General features: G+C 46.0%; 1 protein-coding gene across 1 annotated transcript in view; it reads left to right on the top strand.

The window, feature by feature from the left end:
- The first annotated feature begins 1,217 nt into the window (after positions 1-1,217).
- Positions 1,218-24,494, top strand: part of GRIP2 (glutamate receptor interacting protein 2) — a 285,002-nt gene continuing 261,725 nt past the window's right edge. Inside the window, exon 1 of the mRNA XM_027805921.2 lies at positions 1,218-1,371. Coding sequence (XP_027661722.1) covers positions 1,317-1,371 — 55 coding nt within the window. The 5' untranslated portion in view covers positions 1,218-1,316. The remainder of the gene's footprint in view (positions 1,372-24,494) is intronic.

Raw genomic sequence — 24,494 nt, 5'->3', positions numbered from 1 at the left:
GCCTTTGGGTTGAGTCACTTCAGCTTCCACCAGGCAGTGGAGAGGTTTCCAGACTCCTGCTGCCCAGCTTGGCATATGCCGTGTCACACTTGGCTGCCCTGTAAACCTGGCTGCCAGTGCCTGAAATGGCAAATGCTTCTCGGATGTGAGCTGCAGGCAGAGCATGGAGGGAGAGTCTGCTGCCCCTGAGCAGCCTGCTCGGCTGTCCTGCAACAGCTGCTCAGGGAGGGACTGGAAAAGCTGGTCTGAAATGTAAGTTGAAGTCTTACGTATGGATGTGTACGGATGAACGTATTCCTTTGGTACTGTAGCTGTCCAGTCCAGACCGGGTGGTATCAGATGCTAGCCTTCTGAAATTGAATTAACTTGTGCTATTCCAGGGTGAGCTTGGTCCATAATATTTTAGACGACAGCAGACATTGCACAGAACATTATCACTCTCACAAAGGGTGGTAGAGATGCAGAGTGAGACCTATGAGCCAGCTAATAAAAAGCCTAATGAAGAACAAAAAAAAGCTGCTAGTCATTGCAGAGATATGTTGCCCCCAGGAAATTAAAAACATGATTACCCTAGCACATGCAATAAACATCTCCTTTGTGTCCACGTAAAAGCACTGAGGCGTCTGAAATATTAAGAAATGGCAAAGATGCTTTTTAAGACCCCCCCACCCCTTCAGCTGCTGACAAGTGGGGGTGAAAAAGATGAAATACATCAGCCCGACTATTGTGCAACTTTATTTACCGGAGAACCCTGAGAATAAATGCATGCATCAGTGAGCACACCTGTGTCAGGGCTGCCAGGCAGCTGCCGCTCGTTAGCTGCCGCTCATTACAGGGGAGAGGCGCCAGGTCGGGCGGTACGGCCGATGGACGGCGTGCCCGCCCTGCCTTCCCCGTGCGGCCGTTTGCTCAGCGTCAGCCGGTGATCGGGGACCCGCAGGAAGGCTGGTGCGGGTCCGCGCCCGGTGCGCGGCGGCAGGCGGGGGCGCGTACCGCCCGAGCGGACCCCCCCGGCGGAAAACGTACAACATCTACACAGGCGGGCTACTTGCTGGCCGCCCCCCGCCCCCCGTGCTGGCTCGCCCTCGCCACCCGCGGCTGGCGGGGGGGCCCGGCGCTGCGCCCCGCGGGGCCGTGCGCAGGCGGGGGCGGGCAGCGCCGCTCCCCCCGCCCGGCCCCGCCGCCGCCGCATGCACCGCCCGGCGATAAAGCGGCGGGGAGCCCGGCCGCGCTCGGCAGCGCCGCTCCCGCCGGCCCCCCCGGGCCCCTAGAGCCGAGCCGCTGCCCCGGGGGGCGGCAGCGCTGCCCCTGCCGCGATGCCGGGCTGGAGGAAGAGCCTCGCCCTGTGCCTGCAGCGGATGCAAGAGGACGGTGAGCGCGGCCGGGGGAGAGGAGGCTGGGGATGCTCGGGTTTGCCCTCCGCCTCGCTTTTTCCTTATTTTTTAATTTCTTTTTGTGGGAGGGGGGCAATCCTCTGCTGGCGTGGGGCTCTGTGAATGAAGGGGGTGGAGGGGAGATGTTCTTCGTGCTGGTAAACTTTGCTGCAGCAAATCTGTCCTTCCATCCCCGCGCTGCCTTGGGCTCAGGTCCCCCCGTCCCCCTCTTCTTGAAGTGGTAGGGACAAGCCTGAGTGCGAGGTGGCTGAGCGGTCCTTTCTGGATATCTAGAGGGGCTTGCAGCATCTGAGCTCTAACTTTCTAAAGCTACTGGTGCTGCTATTTTCAGCCGGTAATTTTTCTCAGTGCCCAGCTCCAACTGGGGATTAAAGGGTTTGCGAATTGTACGGAGGACGTGTCGCGGTAATTTGATTCCTATTGTTCTTCTTACTGTTGCTCCCAGTGACTGTGAAGTATTTTGTTTACATGTTCAAGAGTGTGATGTTAAATAAATGCTGGACCTGCAGCTCATAAAAGCCGAGAGAAAGCACCCACAAGGTGGCACAGCAAAAGGGAGGCTCAAATCCTGCACTCTGGCTCTTGGATTTATAGATGAACAGGGATGCGAGTGGTGGGGAAAGTTTATGTCTCCGAAATGAAGTGCAGCTCTAATGAGCCCTAGTAAGGCTCAGGTGGAGGAGCTGATCTGGGATGGGCAGAGGTAAGCAGGAACGTGTCATACCAGTTTCAGCTGCTTTGCTGCAAGCAGTTAACGACTGGGTTTTCTTATGCATCCTTTCCCCTGACTCCCTCTTTAGATCGTGCACTGCTAAGCAGACGTACTAGGTATCTGAAGTGGCACTGTTGCATCATTTGATGCAAGTGATACAAAAATCGAGGAATTCTCATGTCCTGCTGGTTAATAAGTATGGAGAGAAACTGTGCTGTTGGATGCCCTGTAAGGTGTCAGGACAGAGCCATTGAGCTGTTGAGTCTTTGTAATGTTGCTTCCTTGCTCCCACTGCTTTGGGAGAACACAGTTTCTGATGCCGGACTCCTCTGGGACCATGGCTTCCACTCAGAGACTCCATCCACCTGGGACAGAGCTGTTAAGAATCTTGTCCTGTAGAAGAGTAAATCGATCCCCTGTTTGCCACCCTGAGACCTGTTGGTGTGAATTTGACCCTGTTATGGTGCAGTGCTTTGTAATGCTGCTCTGCTGCAGCTGATGGGGATGCTCTTGCACCACTGGACCAGGGATGGCTTCAGGGGCCTTATAAAACATCTACAGCAGCAAGCTCTTGATGTACAGCTGTACTGGGTTAGTGTGTTTGCCAGGTTACTTTCCCTGTGACTTCATATGCACGTACTGGCTCTTGTCTCTGGGGTCTGTGTAATGCCTTTTCTCATTGTCCCTTCCTCTGATTTCAGTCCCAGCACTGCAGTAAGTCTGTGACTGGTGTGCATCCCTTCAAGTATGTTGGGCATTTTCCCTATTGACGTTGCATTTATTTCCACAGATGCCTCAAGAGTAGTTGGTCTTTGGAAGTTACCATTTAGTTAATCACGGAATGGTTTATCTGGAGGAATAAATCTTGCAGGCTCAAGTTGATGTATTGTGTAGAGGAGGAGGTGTATGCTAAAGAGCGTGCTGTGAGTTTGTAAGGAACTCTTCCCCCCGCCCCCCCTTTCCCTGAGGTGACCAGTTTGATGGTTGTATTACAGCATCTAACTCTGCAGGGGTAGCAGAGGAGGTACTTGGTAAGGTTTTTGTAGCACTGCAGTGTTAACAGTTATGGTGTGGGGTTTAGCTGGATGCTCAAGAAGGCTTCACATCATGTCATGTGTAGTGCTGCCAGGAAATCTCAGCAGGGTTCTGTTCAGATTTTGTAAGCCAACCTCCAAACAGTCTATGAAGAAATACTGACTTCTGGGTTTCCTTACTCAAAACAAGTTATGTCTGCCTTGTTGGCATCTCCGTGGCTGTGCAGATTTGGTAGGTTTTGTTTCAGATATCTAAGCTGGGGAGCTTCTCCCCAAGGCATGCATGCTGTAGCCCATCAGAGTGTTAACTTCCTCTGAGGACCGCAGTCCTCAAGTTCCTGAAGGAAATGTCGGGGCTTTCAGCAGAAGCACTGTTGTGATTAGAAGAGTGGTATATTTTGGTTACTGAATATTAATGTGATGAGCATCTCTTGCAATTTGCTGCCATTCAGTGCTGGGTTGGAAGCTTCGTTAATCAGAGTTGGTATTCAAAAGGTCAGCCACGGTAAGTCACATAGGGAAATACAAGGTATACATGAACTGTGCTGAAGTATGATTGCCATTTCAAAACATCACCCATAATGAGTTCCCTTATGCATGTTTTGCCTTAAAATTTCTGTTCCTTGAGGAATGGGGGTGACCCCTGACCAGAGTGTTGAAGTTCTTCATGCTGTAATGTATTGTTATTCCCAACCACAAGAGGGTTGTACATGGGATGCGTTACTCCTTGCTCTGTTTCATGTAGAAAAAAAATATTTTGTGTTTATGGGTTTGGAGATTGCTGGTGGAAAATGTGTTCCCTCCAGCCTGTACTGTTAACAGCCCTGCTGCTCCTAAGTCAGGGGGTTGATTTGCTTCTCTCTGTGTGGCTGTGGAGTTGTCTCACACCTGGGATCGGAGGTTAGAGCATGCAGCCTGGCAGTTCCGTCCATTGCTGTATGTACAGAGCTGTGCAGCCAGATCTTGTGCTGATTTACCTTCCTGACAGCTAGTCCTCTCTCAGGGCAGCAGCGAGAGCTAGCTGTTCATGCCAGACCCTTTGCCATCCTGATTTCCTCCCCCCCCTTGTGCTGCTGTTCTTTATGTGAGGTCTGCGGGATCTGCACTGTGTTCTTGCTGCTTCCAGTAGCACAAGAAGCAAAGGCTAATTTCTGCTTTGGGAGCATGAATGTATGTGGGCAGGTGGGAAACTCTCTAGGGATTTTGGCACATCTGAGTGGTTGTGGAAACTGGGTGCCTAGGAAGGATAAACTATCTGCAGACTGAGCAGTGTGGAGATGGTTTAATCCCAACTGATGAAAATAAGTGTTATCTAGATGCGTATGACTTGTATAACATGGGTCACAGTAGTGGGCAGACACTCTTTGCTAAACTGGAGACCTCTTTCTGCTTCTGTTGGGAGGGAATACAGAGTCTGAGTAAATTTAGGTTGTTGATGTAATTCCCCTTCCTCCGCATGGTTTTCCTTCAGTAAAACCAGAAAACTTGACTCTCACCTTAAAACTCCAGTATGATGCCTTATTGAAAAAAACCAAAACCCCAAACAAGAAACCACAAAATCCAAGCCTGTAGACTGTTGTAATGGGATTAGAAGATATGAAGTGAGTTATCCACCCGTTGCATGAATTGTGGGGCATCAGGGAAGGGTCAACACAGACCTGCTCGGAAAAGTGACAATATTGCAGGATTGCGATGCTGCTGTTTGCTTCCTTCCCTTGTGTAGTGCTCCATCGGGTTACCTTGGAAACAGTTGTAGGAGCACACGGGTATTTTGCTGCTGTGCAGCCATGGGCAGCGGTGTCCTGCGGTGCGTGGGGAAAGGGAAGCCCCTCCTGGTGCATGTTGATGTGCAGGATGAGGGCAACAAAGTAAAAACCCGCTGCAAGATCTCCCTTTCTGCCTGCCTTATCTTGCTGCAGGTGTAATTTGGCAGGACCGGGACCCAGGGGAAAACTTAGCAGGGGGGTGGTTTTGCATGGTTTTGGCAGAGCTATTTAAATTTTTATAATGGGAAGGTAAAAATATCACAGCAGTCTGTCTTGAGGGGCTTTATAACAGCTGGGCTATAAACATCAGCTTTTTATTCTGTCCTCAGAACAGCATATTGGGATGTTTTGCTCCATACCTGTGAAACTATAATTATGACTGGAAATGGGATTCTCCTTGATGTATGTGATTAAGTAAAGAAGAAACATTCCAATAAGATGGATATTTGCTAGTTATGCATGACTAGCTGAAAATTAGATCTTTCATTGAGTTCCATGTTATTTGTGATACGCACATGTGACGTGTGGAATAACTAAAATAGAGTAACTGTTAAAAATGATGTGAATTGTGTTCTGTTTTCTTACTCATCAACATTTTGATCTTGCAAGCTGTGTGGTGTGCATAACTTGAAATCAGTTGAACTATTCCGCTGCTTAAGATTGTTTGCTCTTGTGCTTGCCACATCAGAAATAATTCGGTTATTCAGAATTCAGGTTTTTGTATTTATCACGCTGTCTTAGGACCATCTTTCAGTGCCAGGTTGAGTGTGTTCAGTTTTAATACGTTGCCTTACAGCGTCCTTTTGTCCAAACCTACAATGATGGGATCTATTTTACTGGTACTTAATTTTCAGTGAAGAAAATCAGCTGGGTGGCTGTTGCTTAAATAGTGTGCAATTGAACTGCTCTGCAGCTGAAGAGCTGTTATGTCTATCTGCTGAGTGCTGTGTATTAATATATTCCTGCATGCGATACTCTTACAGTGCATCCAAGCTTTGTCAGAGACGAGGACTTGCACGCACAGCGTTCGGGAATTTATGGGCTGCTGTTTGTTGGTAATACTCATTATACAGGCCACTGCTTTTAAACAAAGTGTAAAAATAGAGGTTCTGACCCTCCAGTGAAGTGTGGTGGGGAATTAGGATCGCTTGAAGGCTGTGGTGGTAATGCTTAAGGGATAATGGTCATTCATCAAACTGATGGGACAGCCAGAGCAAATCCTGCTAGGCTTTGATGGGGTCTTTTTTTGTTCATTAATATGTTGATGTGGATTTGGCATCCATCGAGTGCGGGAGTAATAGCTGCACCCAGCGCTCTGCTTGCCTGCTCCCCTCCTTGCTGGCTGTCACACTGCACTGAGTTTGGGCTGCTGCTTTTGATCCTGTACTTCAACAATCATCAAATTTAGCTCTGATTGAGAAGTTGTGTGCAACTTGGGGATGAGGCCACAAAGGTTTTACAGAATGACTCTAAAGCCTCGTTGGAATTCAGTTAAAGACAGATTCATCGTTTCTCTGCTTTTGAAGTGGTCTGCCAGATTTTACAATCCAAGTGTCATTCTGTATTCACAGAACTTGGCTGTACGAAAGTGGATGGACACTGTGCAGTTCTGCTCTCTCTCGCTTAAGCTGTTATATTCTGTAGGGCTCCTTGCAAAGGAGTCTTAGCAATATTGAGTGATGCTGCTCAATGCTGAGCAAATGCATCACCTGCAGTGGTTTGGCATGCTCTCCCTTTAGAGGTGCCAAGGTTGGAAAGTGTGGAGGGAACCTTTCAGAAAGCTGAAGACCTTGATGGAAACTATGAATTGTGGTAGCCAGGAGAATTTCATGGTGAGAGGAACTGCTAGATCCATCTGGATTCAGGCCATGCCTGTTGTTTTCCAGTCCTGTTGGTGTTGCTGCGGGCTCATGCCAAGCATATTGGAAAAGCATGTGGGCAATTCCCAGGAAATGGGCATGGTCTTTGAAACTGCTCCAGTCTTGACCTGTGATTGCAGCTGCTGACTCAGGGGTCTTCTGATGCCCTGGGCTGCATGGAGATGAAGATTGCTGAGGTTAAACTGGGGTGTGTGGCAAGTTTGAGGTAGATGATTTGCTCCACCTTTTTTTTTTTTTTGTTGTTGTTGTTTACTGTTTGTCTCTTCTAAGTAGATGCCAAGTGCAGGGCAGCTGCTTAGTTATAGCCACAGCCAGATCCTTGTTGAGCCAAAGTCAGGTTGTCTCTATAGGCCTTCCTATGGGTGTCCTGTTTTAGAATAAAAATGACTATTTTGTTAATTATTTGACTTTATTACAGTGCAATAAAACTACTTACTTTGAAACAGAATTGAATTTATAGAGGTATAAATATAGTAGAATAATTATCAGGTTATAGTTCTATTGAAAGTATCCCTTTGAAGATGAGCCCTAAGACAGTGAATTGGGCATTTTTGGAGCTCTGCATCACATAATTGGAGCCATTTCTTAAAAAGTGAGTCCTAACACTGAAGTTCAGAGCAGTGATCTGTGCCTGAAAGGCTTGTGTAATGTCTAGAGCAAGTAAAAAACTTGCTGTGTTTTTTCCCCACAGTGATCTCTCTTCCCAGAGAGGCTGCACATCTGTTCCAGTGGATGCTGGAGATGACCCCGCGTGTATGGGAACTGCTCCTGCACGCACATCTTGGGCCAAATGCAGTTAGACCATGTAAACATCTGTTTGTGTTCCTGAAATAAGTACAGCTACTGTGGATTGACACTGGTGTAACTGGGGTTGGAGTCTAGGCAGTATTTGATCTGGAAAAATAAGTAAACAAGTCCCATTCTGATGGCCTCTATAAATGGCAGCTTCTCTTCTGCAGTGATTGGCCTGGGATAAAACACCTAGTCTTGGAAGGGTCTGCATTTTGTCCACTTATACTTGATCTTCTCATGGACTCCTTCCATTGAGAAGGAAAGTAATTCCACTGTCAATTTAAAATTCGGGTAGGATTGTTTTTTTCAGCCCTCTTGTTTTGTCAAGAGAATGAATTGGCTTCCCCCGCCCCCATTACCCCTGCTTTGTCTTTGGAAGATGAAGGAATTCACATAAGATAACTAAAACAAATTTTACAATTATGGTGATTTCCCTGTTACTGACTTTACCCCTCATTAATGTTAGATGAACTTGGCATCTAGTAATTACTGGCTGTTGTTTTTTGAGCCAGAACTGTTTTCTATCTCGCTGGTTCCATTGATAGCATTGAGAGAGCTACTTTCCACTGGGAAATTAGTTTGATCAAACCTACTTTCTTTTGACAGCTTCAGGTATTTTGCATCAATATCAGTCTGGATTTAAGGAGAAGGGGGCTCCCCTGTACTGTTTGAGATCAAGGAAGTGCTATGTATTAAGATGTGGTTAGATCCATCTGTGTATTTAAGTAGGGGTGTCAGTGACCCTGGCAGCTAAACTGCTGTGTCTTGATGAATAAAGACCCCTTGCTGAGGCTGCAAGATAAATACAGTTCTATGCTTTTCAAGTTGTCTATGAAGTAACACGCTTTTTTACTTAACAAATTTATTTCTACCGTGAACAACGTATTACAGAGCTTTTGTTTTAGCAGTTGTGTTAACCTTGGTTGCTGCTTTGTTGCCAGAGTCGGAGGCTATTCTGAGTATTTATTTGGGCTATAGGTGTTGTCACTTTTTCCTGTACATGTGATTCTATTAGTCATCTTGGTGACACTTCATTCATCTGTGCAGAGAGGAAAAAAGGTCCTGGCTCACATTTGCGTATTGCCTTGTACAACCCAAGAGGGAATCTGCTACTAGAGGCAAGGATTACATCAGGTTTGAGAGATCTCACTTGGGTCCTATGGGATGGTGCTGAGATTGGCCTGTGGATTTTTTTTCTTCTGTCTTCCATTTTTTTTTTTTTTTTTTAAAAGGTAAAATCTTTTCCTCTCTGTTCTTGGAGCAAAGTTTAGGTGGTCCTACAGTGTCTGGGCACAAAGGGCCTGTGTCTTACCTTTGGTCCCAGTTTGACAGGAGCAGTCCCCACAGAAGTAGCATGTAGACTTGGGGCAGGAGGCTTTGTCTTTGTTTGCATCCCCTTGCAGCAGAGGCTTCAAAGGTTTAGGAACAAATGAGATGCAAAGAAATGAGGAGAAAAATAAGAGAATAAGGCAAACTATCTGGCAGTGTGACAGTTTTACAGAAATAGTGATTGTAAGTTGTTCTTTTCTTACTTAGTACCAACGTGCTTTCCTGATGCAGGTTCAGTCTGTTCTGTGTGTGTCCTGGGAAATGATGTTTCCAGGAGCGGGAACTCCCTTACTAGAACTACCTTGCCCAGATCTATTGCTTTTGACTACTGGAATTTGGGAAGTTCCCAGGGGCTGTCAGAGCGGGATGAATTTAGCAGAGCTGGGAGGATGACTTAGTAAATAATTGTAGCAGCTTAGTATCACGTAGTCTCAAGCCTATGTGTTAATCCTGAACAGAGGGCACTATTGGGAAGGAGTATTTTGTTTCTACGTTAAATATTCTTTTGCTTACTTTCATCTTGGAACAGGAGGTAGTCATTCTCATTGTTGTACATGCAGTCATGTCCATAAAAAAACCCCCTCCCTTTGTGATGGGAGGGCCGGTAGATCTGTGTGAGCAAGGGAGTAGTGCTGCAGTGCTGCCTCTCAGTTTTCTTCCACCTTGGGAACATCATCTCTTCACCCTTCTTCTGTCTCTGGTTTTCCTCTTCAAGCTGGGGAGTTATGTGGTCTCTTTGGCTGGCAGTCTTCAGTGACTTAGAAAAAAACCTCACGCCCTCATGCCACAAGGTCTTGTTCCTGCAGGATGCATCCCTCTAGGTCCCAGGAGGAGAGAGAGCTACTCTGTGCTTGGTGAGGGGCATGGCTGCTCAGAGCTGGTATGTGGTTGACCCGCACACCTTATATGAGGGATTTGGATATAATCAACAGCTCCTTGCCTCTTCTGTACCTCAGTATCCAGAGATGATGTGATTTTGTGGATACTGTCAATGCTCTCATTTGCTTCCTTATTTCTGTCAATGGCTAAGGCCCTTTAAACTGCATGAGTTTTTTCCTTAAATAAGAAAGTCTTTCTAGACCAATAAGAGGGAGTGGGGAGCAAAGGAACAAATCTTAAGACCTTATGCTTGGTTCCAGGAAAAGTGAGCAAATGACCAGTAGCAGAGGTGTTAGCAGCACTAGAGGAGATGGGAGATGAGGATTAATTTAACTCTGCGCTGCAGAGATCAATACAAGTTGATGGAGAGTGAATGAGTATGAAAGAAATAACTTGGTGTTCCTGCCTTTTTTATTTTTTTAAAAAACATTTGAAAACAGTTTTTGAATGACTTGCTTAAATTGGCCTTTAACACACGAGCCACAAGCTGTGGAGGTTCCTTCTTGATGGGCTGGAAGGTAGCTGCATATAATGCATTTGGGCTCTGTCCCCACATGGGGCTGGAGGCTGGTGTTCTGTCTCCAATTTTCAAATAAAAGCAGAGTTCAGGCATGCTGCGAATCCTGTGGCATGCACTTAAAGAGGTGCTGGGAGCATGCTTCAATTTACTGGCCATATTTTGCTACTCCATGTTTCATGGGCTTTGCGTCCTCTTTTATATCCCTTCCTTGTGTAGTAGCACCTGGTAGCGTCTGTGTTCTGCAACACATGAGGTTGTAGTCCAGTGGTAACTACAGCAATTCCAGTGTGGCTGGCACTTATTAATTAGTCAATTAGTACTGGGGATTGAGCCACAGGCCTGTGCCTAGCTCTATTCCTAACTGAGTGTGGGGCTTTGAGCAAAATCAAGCTATCCTTTAGTTTCTCACAGTGGTGGGGGATTCTATCTGTCTGTTGAAATTAATGGGACTGAGGAGTTCTGTAAACCTCTGCATGCCCCAGCCTTCAGGTCTGCAGAGCATGGGTAATGACTACACTTCAAAAGGTTTTTGATGCTCAGATCAAAACATGTTAAGCAGAGACAGACAGACATGAAGTCACACTCAATAACTGCACTTTCATTACATCTTCATACTCAGAATTATGCCAACTGTGGCAAATATCTGGGAAAAATGACCAAAATGTGTTAGAAAATGTCTTCCTGGCACAGGGTTGCAAGTGCATTGCAGCACACAGCTGACAAAGTTCTGTTTCAGTGGGTAAAAATTTCCCTTTACAGTAATGATCTGTGTTGTGAGTTTACCAGCTATCTAATCTCGTTTCCATCCATTACATCCAGTGATAATCCTCTAGGAAAGTAGGTGCTGTTAGCAGTGTTTCTGTCAGCCTGGGTCTGGCCGCACATCTAGGCAACCTGCCTTTGAGGAATTTCAAAATTTGCCCTAGTCAGTCATGCTGCTTCCTCAGCCTCTGGAGACTGCATTTCAAATATAACACAAAGCTGAGCTGTCTGTCTTGCTTATTTAATTGTATTTATTCTTTTTCTTCCACCCACCACCTGCCAAGGGTGTTTGGCCGTGTAAAGGGATGGCTCCTGGGTTGTTTTTTTGAAATAGCCATTGTAATTGGCTTTTTGGCATATCCTGTCCTACTTTAATATAATTCCTTGACTGTCACCATGCATACACAGGGGCTTGTTAGTAAGTGGGCTGGGGATCGGAAAGCAAAAGCTCCGCAAACCAGGCTGCGATGCTTGGTTTCTGTAGGGCTTGCTGTAAGGTGAGGCTTGCTGGCTGTAGCGTGCCCTTGCCTGGGGACGGGCTGTGCAGCTGCTGTGTGCCTCTAGCTCGCAGTCAGGCTCCTCCGTAAGGAACCCTCTGCTGCTCTGGCAGGTGGCACTACCTCTGCACTTTGGGGGTGCCCCTTGCCAAGGGTCACATACTGCCACTGTCTGGGAGTAATTCAGTGACGGGCAACACCGCAACGAATTCCATCCAGTTTCTGCCTCTGAATAATTAAGAGGGAGTGTGGCTTTTGGCCAGGGAGTGCTGTCCTCTGCCACCCATCTGCTTCCCTGACTGTTGCTGAAAGCAGCTGCTCCTCTCCAGGGGCTTCCCAGTGGGGGACACAGATTTCTGACTACCCTTCATTGCCTTGCTGCTGGCTTATCTAGTGAGTTTGGAGTCCTCAGGGTGCCGTTTTTCTGTGCTGCTGCTTTCCTGCAAAATCATGGCATGATGTTTAATTGCAAGCTGCAACATTGGTGCTTGGTTTCAGTGCAGCGGTAAAGGGTGCGGAGGTGGGAGTGAGGGATGGGAATTGGAGAATTGCGAAGCAAGGGGGCTTGCTTCATGGTTATCTCACTCTGCAGCTGCGAGTTTTTTACAGAAATCCAGCTCTTGCACAGCTGGTATAGGCTGGAGGTGCAGTTCAGTGGTGTGCAGGGAGAGCGGCGTTGAATTACGCTGCGGGGGGGTTGCTTGGGTCTTGGCATGATGGGCATGCTGTCAAAGCCCCTGTGTAGAAGTGGGAGATCTTTTCAGCAGGGTGTAAAGGAAAATGACTGACAAAGCAGCCCTTGCATTACAGGGGCAGGTGGCGATGGCTGCCTCTGCACCGTTTCAAAACAGCTGAGACATTCCCTCTGTGTACGAACATGTGCACATTTTTCCTTATGTGAATTTAACTCTGGGGTGAATTGGCTCTTGAGGCTTATCATAGCCCCTGAGTGTAACGGTATAATGTAATGCTGTTATTAGCTGCGCCCAGTACAGCGAGTGGGGTAGCCCAGCAATAGAAAAACTCATTTATGCAGCCAAGTAACCAAGAGAATGGAGGTGGTTTTTTGGATAGTGCCATGGCTGGTCCAGTTTATTACAGGGCAGCTTTCTTCTGGTGTATGATATTCCTGTTTCACTGCAAGAGAAAACAGATGGGGATCTGCTCAACATCCACGAAAACTCCTTTGTTGAAAGGTGTCCGCTTACCAGGAGGTGCTTGCTTCCCACCAAGAGTAAGTCCATCTTTCTGGCCAGTTGTGGTGACCTAGCTTTGGAAGGGGCCTTTAGGGTCTACTTTGCCTGTGAGATGTTACAACAACAGTCGTCCAGGATCATACTGTTTCAGGAGCTCATTGATTTGTAGTGGAGGGAAGTGAATTAAAACGATGAGTCACTGACCTATTCGAAAATGAACCACCTCCTCAGCGTCATTAGGAGCTGGTAATAGATCATCCTGGACAAGAGCTGGTGAAAGGGGGTTAAGGGGTGCCCTCGTGCCTGCTGTTGCTCTATATTGTGTGTGACTGCTGTTGTACTCACTTTTTTTTATGGGTGAAGATGTGGCACAACATGCCTTGTATATGAAAAGCCAAAAGCATCTTTAAGTGTAATTGAAATTGTAATAGTCTAATAGTTATTAGTCCTGCAGTAATTGTTACAGAAAAAGAATAATGTGGTTAAAATTGTTACATATGCATGTTACTCACTGGGGGATATGATGTTCATATTGATGTTTTTTTTTCTCCTCTAGTCAGGATCTGCTTGGGGTCATTTTTGTTTGCTAAGACACTTTCACACCTTTGCTCATCAGTCTGCAGCTCCAGGTTATGTTACAGCATACATATGCTGGATGCTATTTGTTCTCCTCATTATCCCTACAAGCGCTTTAGTCCAGCTCCAGGTGTGTGTTTCTTTAACGAATCATGAGTAAGTTATTCAGAGCTGTGGGGTCTCCAGTGTCAAGTCTGTGTCCCATCACCTGCCATCCTATATCTCTGCTGCTCAAGTGCACTATTTCTCTGCACTGTTATCATTAAAATACCTCATTCTTCATAGAATAACTGCTTGTTACAAGTGCCCATATAAAACTAAGGTTGTACTGTACAGACCTGTACAACCAAGCCATAGTTATTTGGTCAATTACTGAAATTGCTGCTGAAATCAAGTAAAACAAAGCTGTGGGCAGATCAAGAAAACCTCAGACACAGCAAGCCTGACGAGCCTCCGCGCTGAGGCCTTGCAGACTCCGTACAGAGCTTATGGCCAGTTACTGGCCGTGACAATACCACGTCACAGGGCTGCGCGGTTACACTGCTGGAAACGGTGAAGATGCACCAAAGAGTTATCAGCAAGAAGGAAAGAGGCTGGTGGGCTGGTGCTGTTTTGTCCTGGGAGGCAAAATTGGGGATACGCACCCTGTGCTTAAGGGTGGCTGTGGGCTTTCTGTTGACCTGCTGGTCTTGGATGTTGTGCCCTTGCTGAGGAGACATGGCAGTGGTGGATAGTGGGGCTGGAGCTGGTGTAAAGCACCATTAGAGAGCTCCTTTGGTAGGGGGGATGTCTGAATCATCTTGCAGGCAAATTTCCTGCAGCTTTTCTTCTCCGCAACCTTGTACCTGCCCTCTGCTCCTCCCTACCTGGGCTGAGCTGCTGCTTGCTTGTTCTGGGCTTTAGGTAGCCACAGGAGGTGTGGAGAGGATGTGGAGGTCTGGCCTCTTTATTAATTTGTAAAATACCCTAGGATCTTTCTTTGTGAGAGGTGATTTTAAAATTTTTTATTTTAAAATTGGATAACACTGTAATGATTTTTTTCTTCTTGTAATGTAGATTAACAAACATGCGCTCAATATTTGCTCTCTTGCTATTAAAATGTCAGTCCCTGCTTCTTGATCACTTTTTTCCCATCTCTGGTACCTGCACAGGGCTTTGGGATAATAAAGTGGAAGTCTGCTACTGCGGTATCTTTTATAGGTTTTATGCCAAGCTGTGACTTTGGGAGTTCGGTCAGTGTTGTGTGCAGATATGATCAATAAAGCTCCTAGTTATGTACTTTGCTATTAAGTCATAGTTCATTGATTTAAGGACTTACCAGGAACTAGGGAAATAACATGGTTAATTAAGTTAATTGGATGGTAAGGTCTACAGGGATTGTGTCTTTCCGTGTGCTGTCTGAAGCACCTCAGACGCCTCTGATAACTATAAAATAATGACTTCTTCTTTCCACACGCTGACGGTTTAAACTATTTAGTTGCTTTAAAACTATTTGCATTTCAAGGAAACTAATTTCTACATGGGCTGTAGAGTTATGGCTTTGTAGCCTTTGGCTTTAGAGGTTCAGATAAAGATGGAGAAGGGATTTCTAACAGGGTTTAGCTAAATGATCCCAAGGAATCTGGATCCTTGTATTTGTTTGCCAAGATGTTTTGCTAAGTGGTTACCTATGCTGTTAGCAAAAAGCCTGTGGGGCAACTTGTAGCGTGTTGCTGTTTTGTATCTTGTCTTTGGAGTTAACTTTAATTACAATCTTCTTGCCATCCAGCAAGGCCTGTGAAGAAATAATATATCAGGCTCTAGACAGACCTATTCTGTGGCATCTATTTTTCAGGGAAATAAGTAAACAGATCTCCCTCTGTCTAAAATGGAAATTTATTTTGGGTATATAAAGTGAAATTTAGCACGGAGGTATTTTTCTGGAGCTTGTATTTCTTCTAATTTATAGCTCCTCTTCTTTTCCAAGTGAACTGGAGACTTAAACCTTCCGTTATGCATCTGTAATTTATGTTTTCAAAATTTTACGGTTGTTATCTTTCAATGTTTTTATGAAGCTCTGCTGTGGAGGTGCTCAGATAAGGTGGCATATTAACTTATAATCCCAGTTTTGCTTCTAGTGAATTGGCCAATACTTATCAGAAACATTCTCCCTCAGTGTGAGCTTGTTCTCATGTTAATTTATTTAACCTCTTTTGAAGAATTAGGCAAGATGGGCTTGGAAAGATGGACTGGATGAGGCTATTACGCAATGGCTGGAAAACTGTACTTGGGTTTACCTGCATAGAGGTTTGTTGTTGCTGTGGTCAAACAGATTGTCTGGTAAAAGTCCACCCTTGCTTTAATGACTCCTTGAAGGAAAGGAGAACATGCTCAATCTGTTTTTAAGATGGTACCAAGTTGTAAGCTGCCGCAAAAGTATTGGTGAGGAAAGCATGGGCTTGGTGATCTCTTGAGACACCTTCAGGAATATTTTCTGATTCCCATGGCTTTATAGGAAAATCAAGGAGTAAATGATACAGAGGATGCATGGGGACTGCATTTGGCCCTTGTACAAATGAGGGCTGCTAATTTTCTTCCTGGTATTCACTTAGAAAAAAGGGGGGTGAAGGAAGAAAGCACTTCTGTGCTGCTTGGCAATGCACCAATCAAGTGAAGAAATTTCTTGAAATTGTGTTTATCTATAAGTTATCTTGAAACTATTGATCCTTTTAAGTTTTAAATTTATACTGGTGCTATCTGTGCCTCCTGTGTCACCCTTTCTGCATGTTCTGGAGCTCTTCCCCATGTTTGCAGTCCCATAGGAACTAAAGAGTCATCTGAACCTGGAAGTTAAACAGTTTGTTTTGGGTTGTGTGTGTGTGTTTTTCTTTGGTTATGTTTTCCCCCCTTCCAGCCAGAAGCTCAACACCTTTTAATTTCAGAATAAGTCTGCTGCCTCAAATCCAGTTGTGGGGCAACTTAGCATTTTTCCTCTTGGCTTGGCTGTTGGTTTTCTTATTGCTGTTCTTCAATGTGAAACAAACTGTCATACACAATTTTACTATACCATCACAGATAGCACTATGGAAATAAATGACCCATTCTCTCTTTTTGCCCCACCGATTTGTCTTGTCAAGAAAACACTTAATCCTAAATCTTGCTGGTGAAACTTGTGTGTACTACTCTGCTAAATGTTGATATGAAGTGGTGCTTTTAAAATTAATTTCTGTGTCAGGAACTTGGTTTTCAGTACTTTTAAAATTACAAAATGGAAAGCAAAGCTTATTTTGCATGTGGCTGTTTTTTGGTTGTTTAGTTTTTTTCCTAAGAGGAAATACTTCTTTTACAAGAATGCCTTCCTTGGAAAAAGCCACTTGCTTCTTCCTGGGAGAATGTGTAATTGCTGCATGTGGTTGGTACAAAACCAGAGATATTGAAGAAATGCCAACCCCAACAGTAACTGAACTCCATGAGGACAGGTCTTCTGAAGCATCTAAAGTGTTGCATGGTTGGAAGCAGGAATTGGTGGGTGTGATGGGGTTTTCTCCCTGTGGGTGTGTGTGTTAAAATCTGGCCTGCAGAAACAGCTGTCACTTGAATGAAAGACTGTCTCCTTGCCTGCCGTGCCTTGAAGTATGGGTAATCTTACTGTCATCAGTGGCAAATTTATTGTCTGTACTGTGATTAGATGGAGGACAATGGAGCTGTGCAAGCAGTGCAGTGCACCTTGCGCTCTTGCATTGCCATCCCTGTGGACAGGAGCAGCAGAGGGGAGGGGGATGGGGTGGTCTGCCATCAGTTCATTGTGGGTTTTGGCAGTGAGCATCTATTGCTCTTCACCAGTTCCCTTCAAAGCTATTCTGAGATATGCATGACCAGATATATAAGGCTTGCTCTTCCCAGTGTTTAAAGGTTTCTAGGTGTTTCTGCAAACGCCTCTCCAACTTCTCCTCCATCTCGCCCCTAAATCCCATTATGCAGGGGTATGCCAGCAGCTGCAAGAAGCTCCTGTAACTAGCTAGCTAGGAGAGCCAGTCTGCTTTACTGGCTCTTCCCAATGTTAGCAAAACCCCTTTTCTCTCCAGTTTCAACTTCATGAATGTTACAGGCTCTCAAATTAGTTTTGAGAGCTTCTGATTATGTGTGGAGCCAAAGCAGGGCAGGGGAAGCGATGCTTTTGGAGGGCAGGGTGAGGGCTTGCTCAGGGCTCATTTGTTTTGCCTCTTCTAGAAACCAGTGGACATCTTAAGTTTCCATTTCTGTAAACCCAGTGGAATACAAATCTCTGTGGTATGGATCAAGGAGCTTTTGGCTTAGTTTTCTGACATAAGTATTTTAGATGTAAAGAATTGCGCTACTCGGGCTGCAATCTTGCAAATTACATGCAGAGCTGAGCAGGTCTGTCCCTTCTTCCCAGGCTACTGAGGCACCTGGGAGGCTGCCGCTTTACTCCCGCTCGATAACGGTTAGTGGAGTATATACTGGCCACATTAAAGCACTTCTGTAGCAGCATAGGTGTTCTGCTAGCTTTATTCCAGTGGTGCAATGCTGGTGTGGGCACTGCATTACCTGTGTGGGTACAGCCGGCTTTCAAATGGCAATCCTGAAATCCTCTTTTCTGGCAACAGTGATGGCTGTCATCACAATCTTTATCCCAAGGGACACGGCAAGCATAAACCTATCTCTGTTTAAACCCCTTGTGCACACTAAAATGTCTTTGCTCCTACGTATCTCTCTGCATGCAGCTGCTTCTCAGACTGCAGCTTCATCTTGAACTGTGAGATGTCCTGTATTTCCCCAGGCTGCAGGAGTTACTGTCACTGGAAAACTCCCAGTGGGATTCCTGTAGGAATGACAGTGTTTGCCTGAGTGTTGCAAATGTTTGTGAGAGGGATAGACACCAGTGTGGGAGAAGAGGAAGGGGCTGCAGGGAAAGGAGCTGAGCAGAAGAGCTGGTGCTGATCCTCTTGCCCAGCACCAGAAGCTGCATGAGGCAAAATGCTATTGTTGGTGACCTATGATGGAAATCCCATGACATCTGGAGGAGGAATGCTAAGGTGCTTCTGGAGGAGAGAGATTGCTGGTGAGAGTGGAGAGCTCTTGCAAGTGCATTGCTCTTAAGCAAAGTGGAACTTGGAAGTTGAACCTGGTGAAGGGATGTGAGATCAGGTAGGTGCATTTGCTCTATGAGCCCCCAACTCCCCTTGCCTCCATCCTGAATACCTGCTCAGTAGGGAGCCTTTTGAAGGAGTCATTTTACTTTATCTATATGCGTAGGCTGTCTCAGGCAAAACACCAGAAATCCCTCCAAAAAACCAAGAAGAAAGAGAATAGTAAAGTGCCTCCAAACTACTCCCAGGTGCTGCCTCTGCAGTGGATACAGCTTCCAGCAGCAGAAATCACTGCATTGCAAACAAGCAAAACAGAGGAGCTTGCACCTGGGTACTGAAATAAGCTACAAAACTCAAAATAAATCCTTGCAAGCAGCTTGGCAACAGCTTGTTTAGTTCTCAGGATTGTTTTTTTGGGAGGAATGAAATGAAACAAGATTTAAGCACTACTACAAGTTGGTTTTTTTTTTTCCTAGTCTTTCCTCACTGTGAGTTATTCTGCAGCAAACTGCTTATGTCTGGTAGTAAGATTTGGGTGTAGAGAGAGGAAATAAATTTGAGGCAATTTTGAATTGGGGCTATTTTGAACTGACTTGGGAGACTGAGAAGTGCAATGTGTCTTCACTTGGAGTTTCAAATAGATCTTGGGACAATTGTCCCTTTTGTGCCCTGGCACCACCTTGGTCTACTCTTCCAGTGAGTGTTTCAATCTTCCCTGTCCACAGAGTCTCTGTGGTAAACACCAGAGATGCTCTTGCTTGCCCAGCAGCCCCCACTGTGTGGATCAAGCCTTTGTCTGTCCAGGGCTGCTGTGACCCAAGCAATTTGTCAGCCAGATTGTCTCACTGCTCTGCGTGTGCACTTAGGCAAGGTACTTGAGAGTCCACAATGGACTTGAAAGCTTACCTGCTGTCTTCTCTCAACATTGGCAATGCTGAAGTGTCCAGCGTGACTCACTCCACATTATTCTCAAGGTTGTTATGGACCTTTTCTGGGGAGTTTTCTCACTTCTAGGTTTCTTGTCTGCTAAGCCCTTATGTCATCTGTATCAGTGTCCCAAACTCCTGGTGGATGCTGTGACCAGAAAGAAGAGGCCATCTAGCTTTAAGAGCTTAGAGGCTGGGACTTGAAGAAATGAGGCAATAGAAGACACAAAGGCTGGGAGGAATGTAAGACGGTACAAAAGAGTTTAAATACAAGCTGCTGGCTTTATCTCATGATGAAGAGATGATGGAGTACCTTTTAGAAATCTTTGTTACAGCTTGATAAAGTAACTTCATAAAGGTGATTTAGTTATTCTGTTCTTCAAACTGGATCACCCTTTACTGCCTCCTTGCCCAAATAAGAATTGTAAAATTCTTAAGCCAGTGTTTAGAAATATTGTTACAGCTCAAGTCAGAGGCAAGGACATAGGAACACGTGAGGACTGCTCACCCCTCTACAGTGTGCTACCCGGCTGTGGCATTACTTCATTGCTCAGGACTGCCTTGGCCTTGCTCTCATGTACCCTTGTTGTCGTCCTTGCCTCTGACTGTTGAGCATCATCGGACAGCCACTCTGAGCTAGTCTGCTGGACCCCAGTCCTCTGCCAGCCCTCTGATAACACTTCACTTTTTGTTTTTTTTCTGCAGGGTTTTAAGGCATCACACACACACAAGCATCCTTTCAGCTCATGAGACGCATGTAGCTGTAGCACTGGCAGTTTTCATTCACTGTCAGCAACATTTGCGTCTCCGGTTCCTTTTTTTATTTTTCCCCAACACTTCATCTTAAGCAGGTGGTTGGAGGCTCTCCCTGTTGGCAAGCTCCAAATGAAGGTGCTGTAGGATGGGATTTGTTTGCCCAGCTTTGCCTGTCTGTCCTCCTTCCTCACTGCAGAAGGGAGATCAGTGGTTTATCTCGTTTTGCCTCGATCCAGACACCCGACGTAGCCACATGAAGCTTGTCTGCAGGAGCTGCTTCTCTCTCGGGCTGTACGGGGCAGCTGGGGTGACCTGAGGTGGAGACACCCACGCTGCAGAGTCCGGCTGTCTGGCCAGGCACAGTTGGTAGTAAATGATGGGTGTAATAAATGGGCCTAAACCCTCTGTTAAGACTAGAGATATTTTAATGAAGCAGGTGAAGGCATCCAGAGAGGGTGGGTCTCCCTGGCTGGGAAGCCTCTTTCCTGATTTTCAGGCAGGAGGGAATGGAACTCGAGAGTCAAAAAAAAAAAAAGTGAAATTTGAGTTGTTCTTCAGTGAAGGCTGTTATGAGTGATACAGAGGTACTAGTTACTCCATTAAACCCTAACCTCACCAAGTCCTCGGAGACCTCACTTACAAAGCAGAAGGCCTGTGAAGGTGGTGAAGGGCAGGAAGAAATGAATGAGGGGAAGATTTGGGGTCCCAGGCCGGAATGGTGTCCGGGAAGAGGCAATCTGCCAGTCGGCTATCTTTGTTGGCAGTCTCAGAAGGCCAATTACTTGGTGTAAATCCCTGCCCTCCTGCATCCTAAAGATCTTAGTTTAGGGTAGTCCCTTCTGCCCACGTTTCCTCTAGCATATTGCAGGCATCAGTTTAATTAGAAATAAAAATTGATTAGTGTAGTTCCTAGTGGTTCTTTCAGAGGCTTAGCAGCAACTGCGAATAATGTGTGCAGCAGTTTAGCAAGGGCGTGAGATGGCTGTTACTCCTCTTAAAAATTTATCCGTGCTATTCCTGGGTATTGATCTGAGCTTCCTGGACAGAAGATGAGCCAGCCCTGGCCAAGTGCAGGTGGGTGGCAGCTTCTCAAGGAGACTGGGAGAACAGCCTGCTATCAGGGAGAAGAAAGTATGCTCTTCTTTGTCCTGTCTTGTGTTTTAACCTTTTTTTTTTTCTTTGTTTCCTTCCTCTAAGAACTTCCCTTACAGTCATGCTGACAAGTTTTGGGTATGGAAATCCCCTCGTGTTTAGCACCCAGTGGAAGCTGTAAATGGCACTTGGGCTGTATGGATCTAGCATATGTCAACGTTTTGTATTTGCAGGGGGAAGATACACATTGCATCTCCCAGACATGATTCACTGTAGCAGATACAGGCAGGATGCCACTGCACCAAGGAGCTTTGCTCTGGCTCATTCCAGTGTTGTATTTAGTTTGTTTGTGACAGTAAACGAATTGATGTAAGTCTGTATTGGCACAGTGGGAAAAGCAGTTTTAGTTGGTGGCTCCAGTGCTTGTCATCCTTTCCTATTGCTCTTCATTCACAAAATTCTTTGTGCTTTGCTGGGCTCCTCCCAGAGCTATGTGTGTATTTTGGCTCTGTTAAATGAGGAAGGGCAGGCGAGGTGAGGACCTTGCATAAGGAAGAAGTATGCCCCCAAACCAGAAGCGGGGAGTCCTTCTGCACTGCCAAATGTGATTGGGATTAAATGCTGCTGTACAGCTCATCTTGTCAGCAGGAGGTCAGAAGTGATACCCAGTAAACAACCACCTCTGTGTCACATGTTCCCCTTCCTTGTCACCTCTGTCCCCTCCTGACAGCTGAGCTTAGCTTTTCCTTTGTAATAAAAGCTGATTAAGAGAACAAGATACCAGGGTGGGTTTTCAAGTCCAGATTGCTCGTTATCTAGTCAGGTATCCACAGGTGAGTATTTCCTATACTGTACATCCCCCTTTTGCTGAGTCCGCTCTGTCTGCAGAGCCTCTTCTCTTTGCTCAGGCAGTGTTGGCTTTGTGGGAGCTTTTAGCTGGATGCTGGTTCCAGGCAGCGCCTGGCTGAGTGGGAGCTGTACCTGACCCTAAAACACTGGGTGCAGTTAACAGCATGATCTCTTTTTATCTTGTGTTGGAAATCTGTGCCCAGGCACTGGAAGCTAGCAGGGTGTTGGCTGGTTTTTTTTGGGGGTGTTGGTGGTTTTTTTGCTTGTAACCCAAAGCTTTAATCCACCTTGAAATTAAGAGTGAGTACATTTTTGCTGTCCTCATGCCCTGGGGAAGTGTGTGTGGAAAGAGAAGGTTAGAGTTCAGGAGTTTGTATGGGATTAGCTGGAAGGCAGGTGAGGACCTTTTTATTCTCTTGGTAGTATACTGAGTCTCTGTAAGGGTACTAGATTTGTCTGTGTTAATATCTTTTTATAGAAATTTATTTGGAAATGCACCCATTCATAAAAATAAGCGCTGTTGTGCACCTGGCTGCTCCTGTGTGGTCAGTAGGAACCAAGCAGGTCAGCCGTGTCAGCAGCAGGAGCGCCATAACGTTTGCTTCTGCACCGGCTCTAACAAAGCTTGCTGTGCCTCTCCTGTGGAGGGATGCCACCGTCGGGGTCCCTGGGTGCTGTGGGGCTGGACATGTTGCCTAATTTAGTGCTGCTCCTGAATCCTAAAAGTGGAGTTGCAAATGGACTGGGCTGTAGTGTTTCTGAGAACATGGCTCACTGGCAGAAGTGTCCAGCTTGGCAGGAGTGGTGGGAGGTGCTGTGGGCAGTGCCCAGAGCCTGGGTTTCAGCTTGCAGAATGCCAACGCTTGCACCCAGCCCTGGGGCTGGCTTGCCCTGCTCTATGCTTGGCGCGATGTGTTGAGGCCTGGCTTTCACTATGTGCTTGTCCTCCAGCCCCGTGCTCTTGAAACACCTCCTGAAGGCTTTGATGGATGGCAGGGTGGGAAGGGATGCCTTTGGGCTTCCTGTTGAGATTTACTGTTGCTCTGAGCCAAGGGCAAAAACCTCATTGGGCTTGGAGGAAGCAGGACTGGAAGAGAATTTGTGTCCCCAGAGCACTTACTTTACAACTAAGTTTAGCTGCAGAGGAGGAAAAAGTACAAGCCAAATGTCCCAGGATAAATTTCCTAGTACCAGAGCTTGCTGAAGGGGGGGCAGCCAGTATGTGCCTCTCATCCTCAGCATGGCATGTGAGCAGCACAGGGAGCAGTTTTCCATTGCTGCTTGGTACCTTCTGCAGGAGGCTGCAGCAAACTTGTCCTTACCTCCTCCTTGTGGTTTTCATGACTGTTAATCATTTATTTCCCTCTTCTCAGGATTTTTGGGTGTATGGTGGTGTTTTGGGATGTTTTGTTTTTATTTTTGGTGTGAATCTCATTCCCTCACCACCATTGCATCGTGTCTAATATTATTTAATAATCTACAGATATCTGCATAGAGCAGAGCTGCTGGCTTTTAGGTGATGACTGTATTAGTTGTGCTGCTGACAGCTCCTTACATCTTGTGTTAGAGGATCACTTAAACAATGAATTAGGCCCCTCAGGAAAGAGATAGGAAGGCCACTGTTTGATATTTAATGCCCGACTGCACAAGGAGGGCATGGAGAAATCAAGCCCCTTGGGAAGGTGCCAGGCATGAAGCCCATGCAGAAAAGGATGTTGGAGCTGCCTGGGTCACGGGCTGGCTGCCTCCATCACTCTGTCAGGCAGCTTTGCTGTGACAGTAAGCATGACCCCTGGACGATGCTGTGGGAGTGAAATTGCTATTAATTGCAGCAGTCTGGTCCTCTGGGTCTGGCTTGCCAGGATTTCCTGAGAGATTTGCTCTACCACATCAGACTTCAGGGGTGTGAACCACAGCATCCTATGGTGGGTGGTATCTGAAATGGCTAATTTTATTATGTCATTGTGCACTCTGTTGGACATCTTATTTGGACCAGTGGGTGATGGTCACTCCATGCTGGAAAATATATTTCAGAATTAGGGAGTAATCAGAGGAAGGAAGAAGAAGAAGAAATGATGACATGGAAAAACTTTCTTGGGAAGAAAGTAAGTAAAGACTGGGAGCTGACCCCAGAAAGGACATCAGTAAACTATACCATAATGGCCAGTCTGGGGAAGACCAAATGGGAGTGTTCACTCTTTCTGTTCTGGCAATAGAGGAACAACGAAAGGGGTGTAAGATGTTTGAAGATGGTGAAGGAAAATGTGATATGAGCCACACAGTGAGGCTATGTAGTTATGCAGTCCTCCAAAATGATACTGAGGGCAAGATTATTATTTTGTTTTTCCCCTTAAAGCTTCAAGGAGGTATTGTCTGTTGCAGGAGTAGTTGGAATTCATTCTAGTTCATAGCGTAATTAGTTTTAGGAAAGGGAGTGAGGGAAG

This window comes from Falco cherrug, chromosome 4, assembly GCF_023634085.1.
Source record: "Falco cherrug isolate bFalChe1 chromosome 4, bFalChe1.pri, whole genome shotgun sequence".
NCBI classification, from domain to species: domain Eukaryota; kingdom Metazoa; phylum Chordata; class Aves; order Falconiformes; family Falconidae; genus Falco; species Falco cherrug.
The sequence above is the reverse complement of the archived record's forward strand: the minus strand, read 5'-3'. Positions and strand labels throughout refer to the sequence as shown.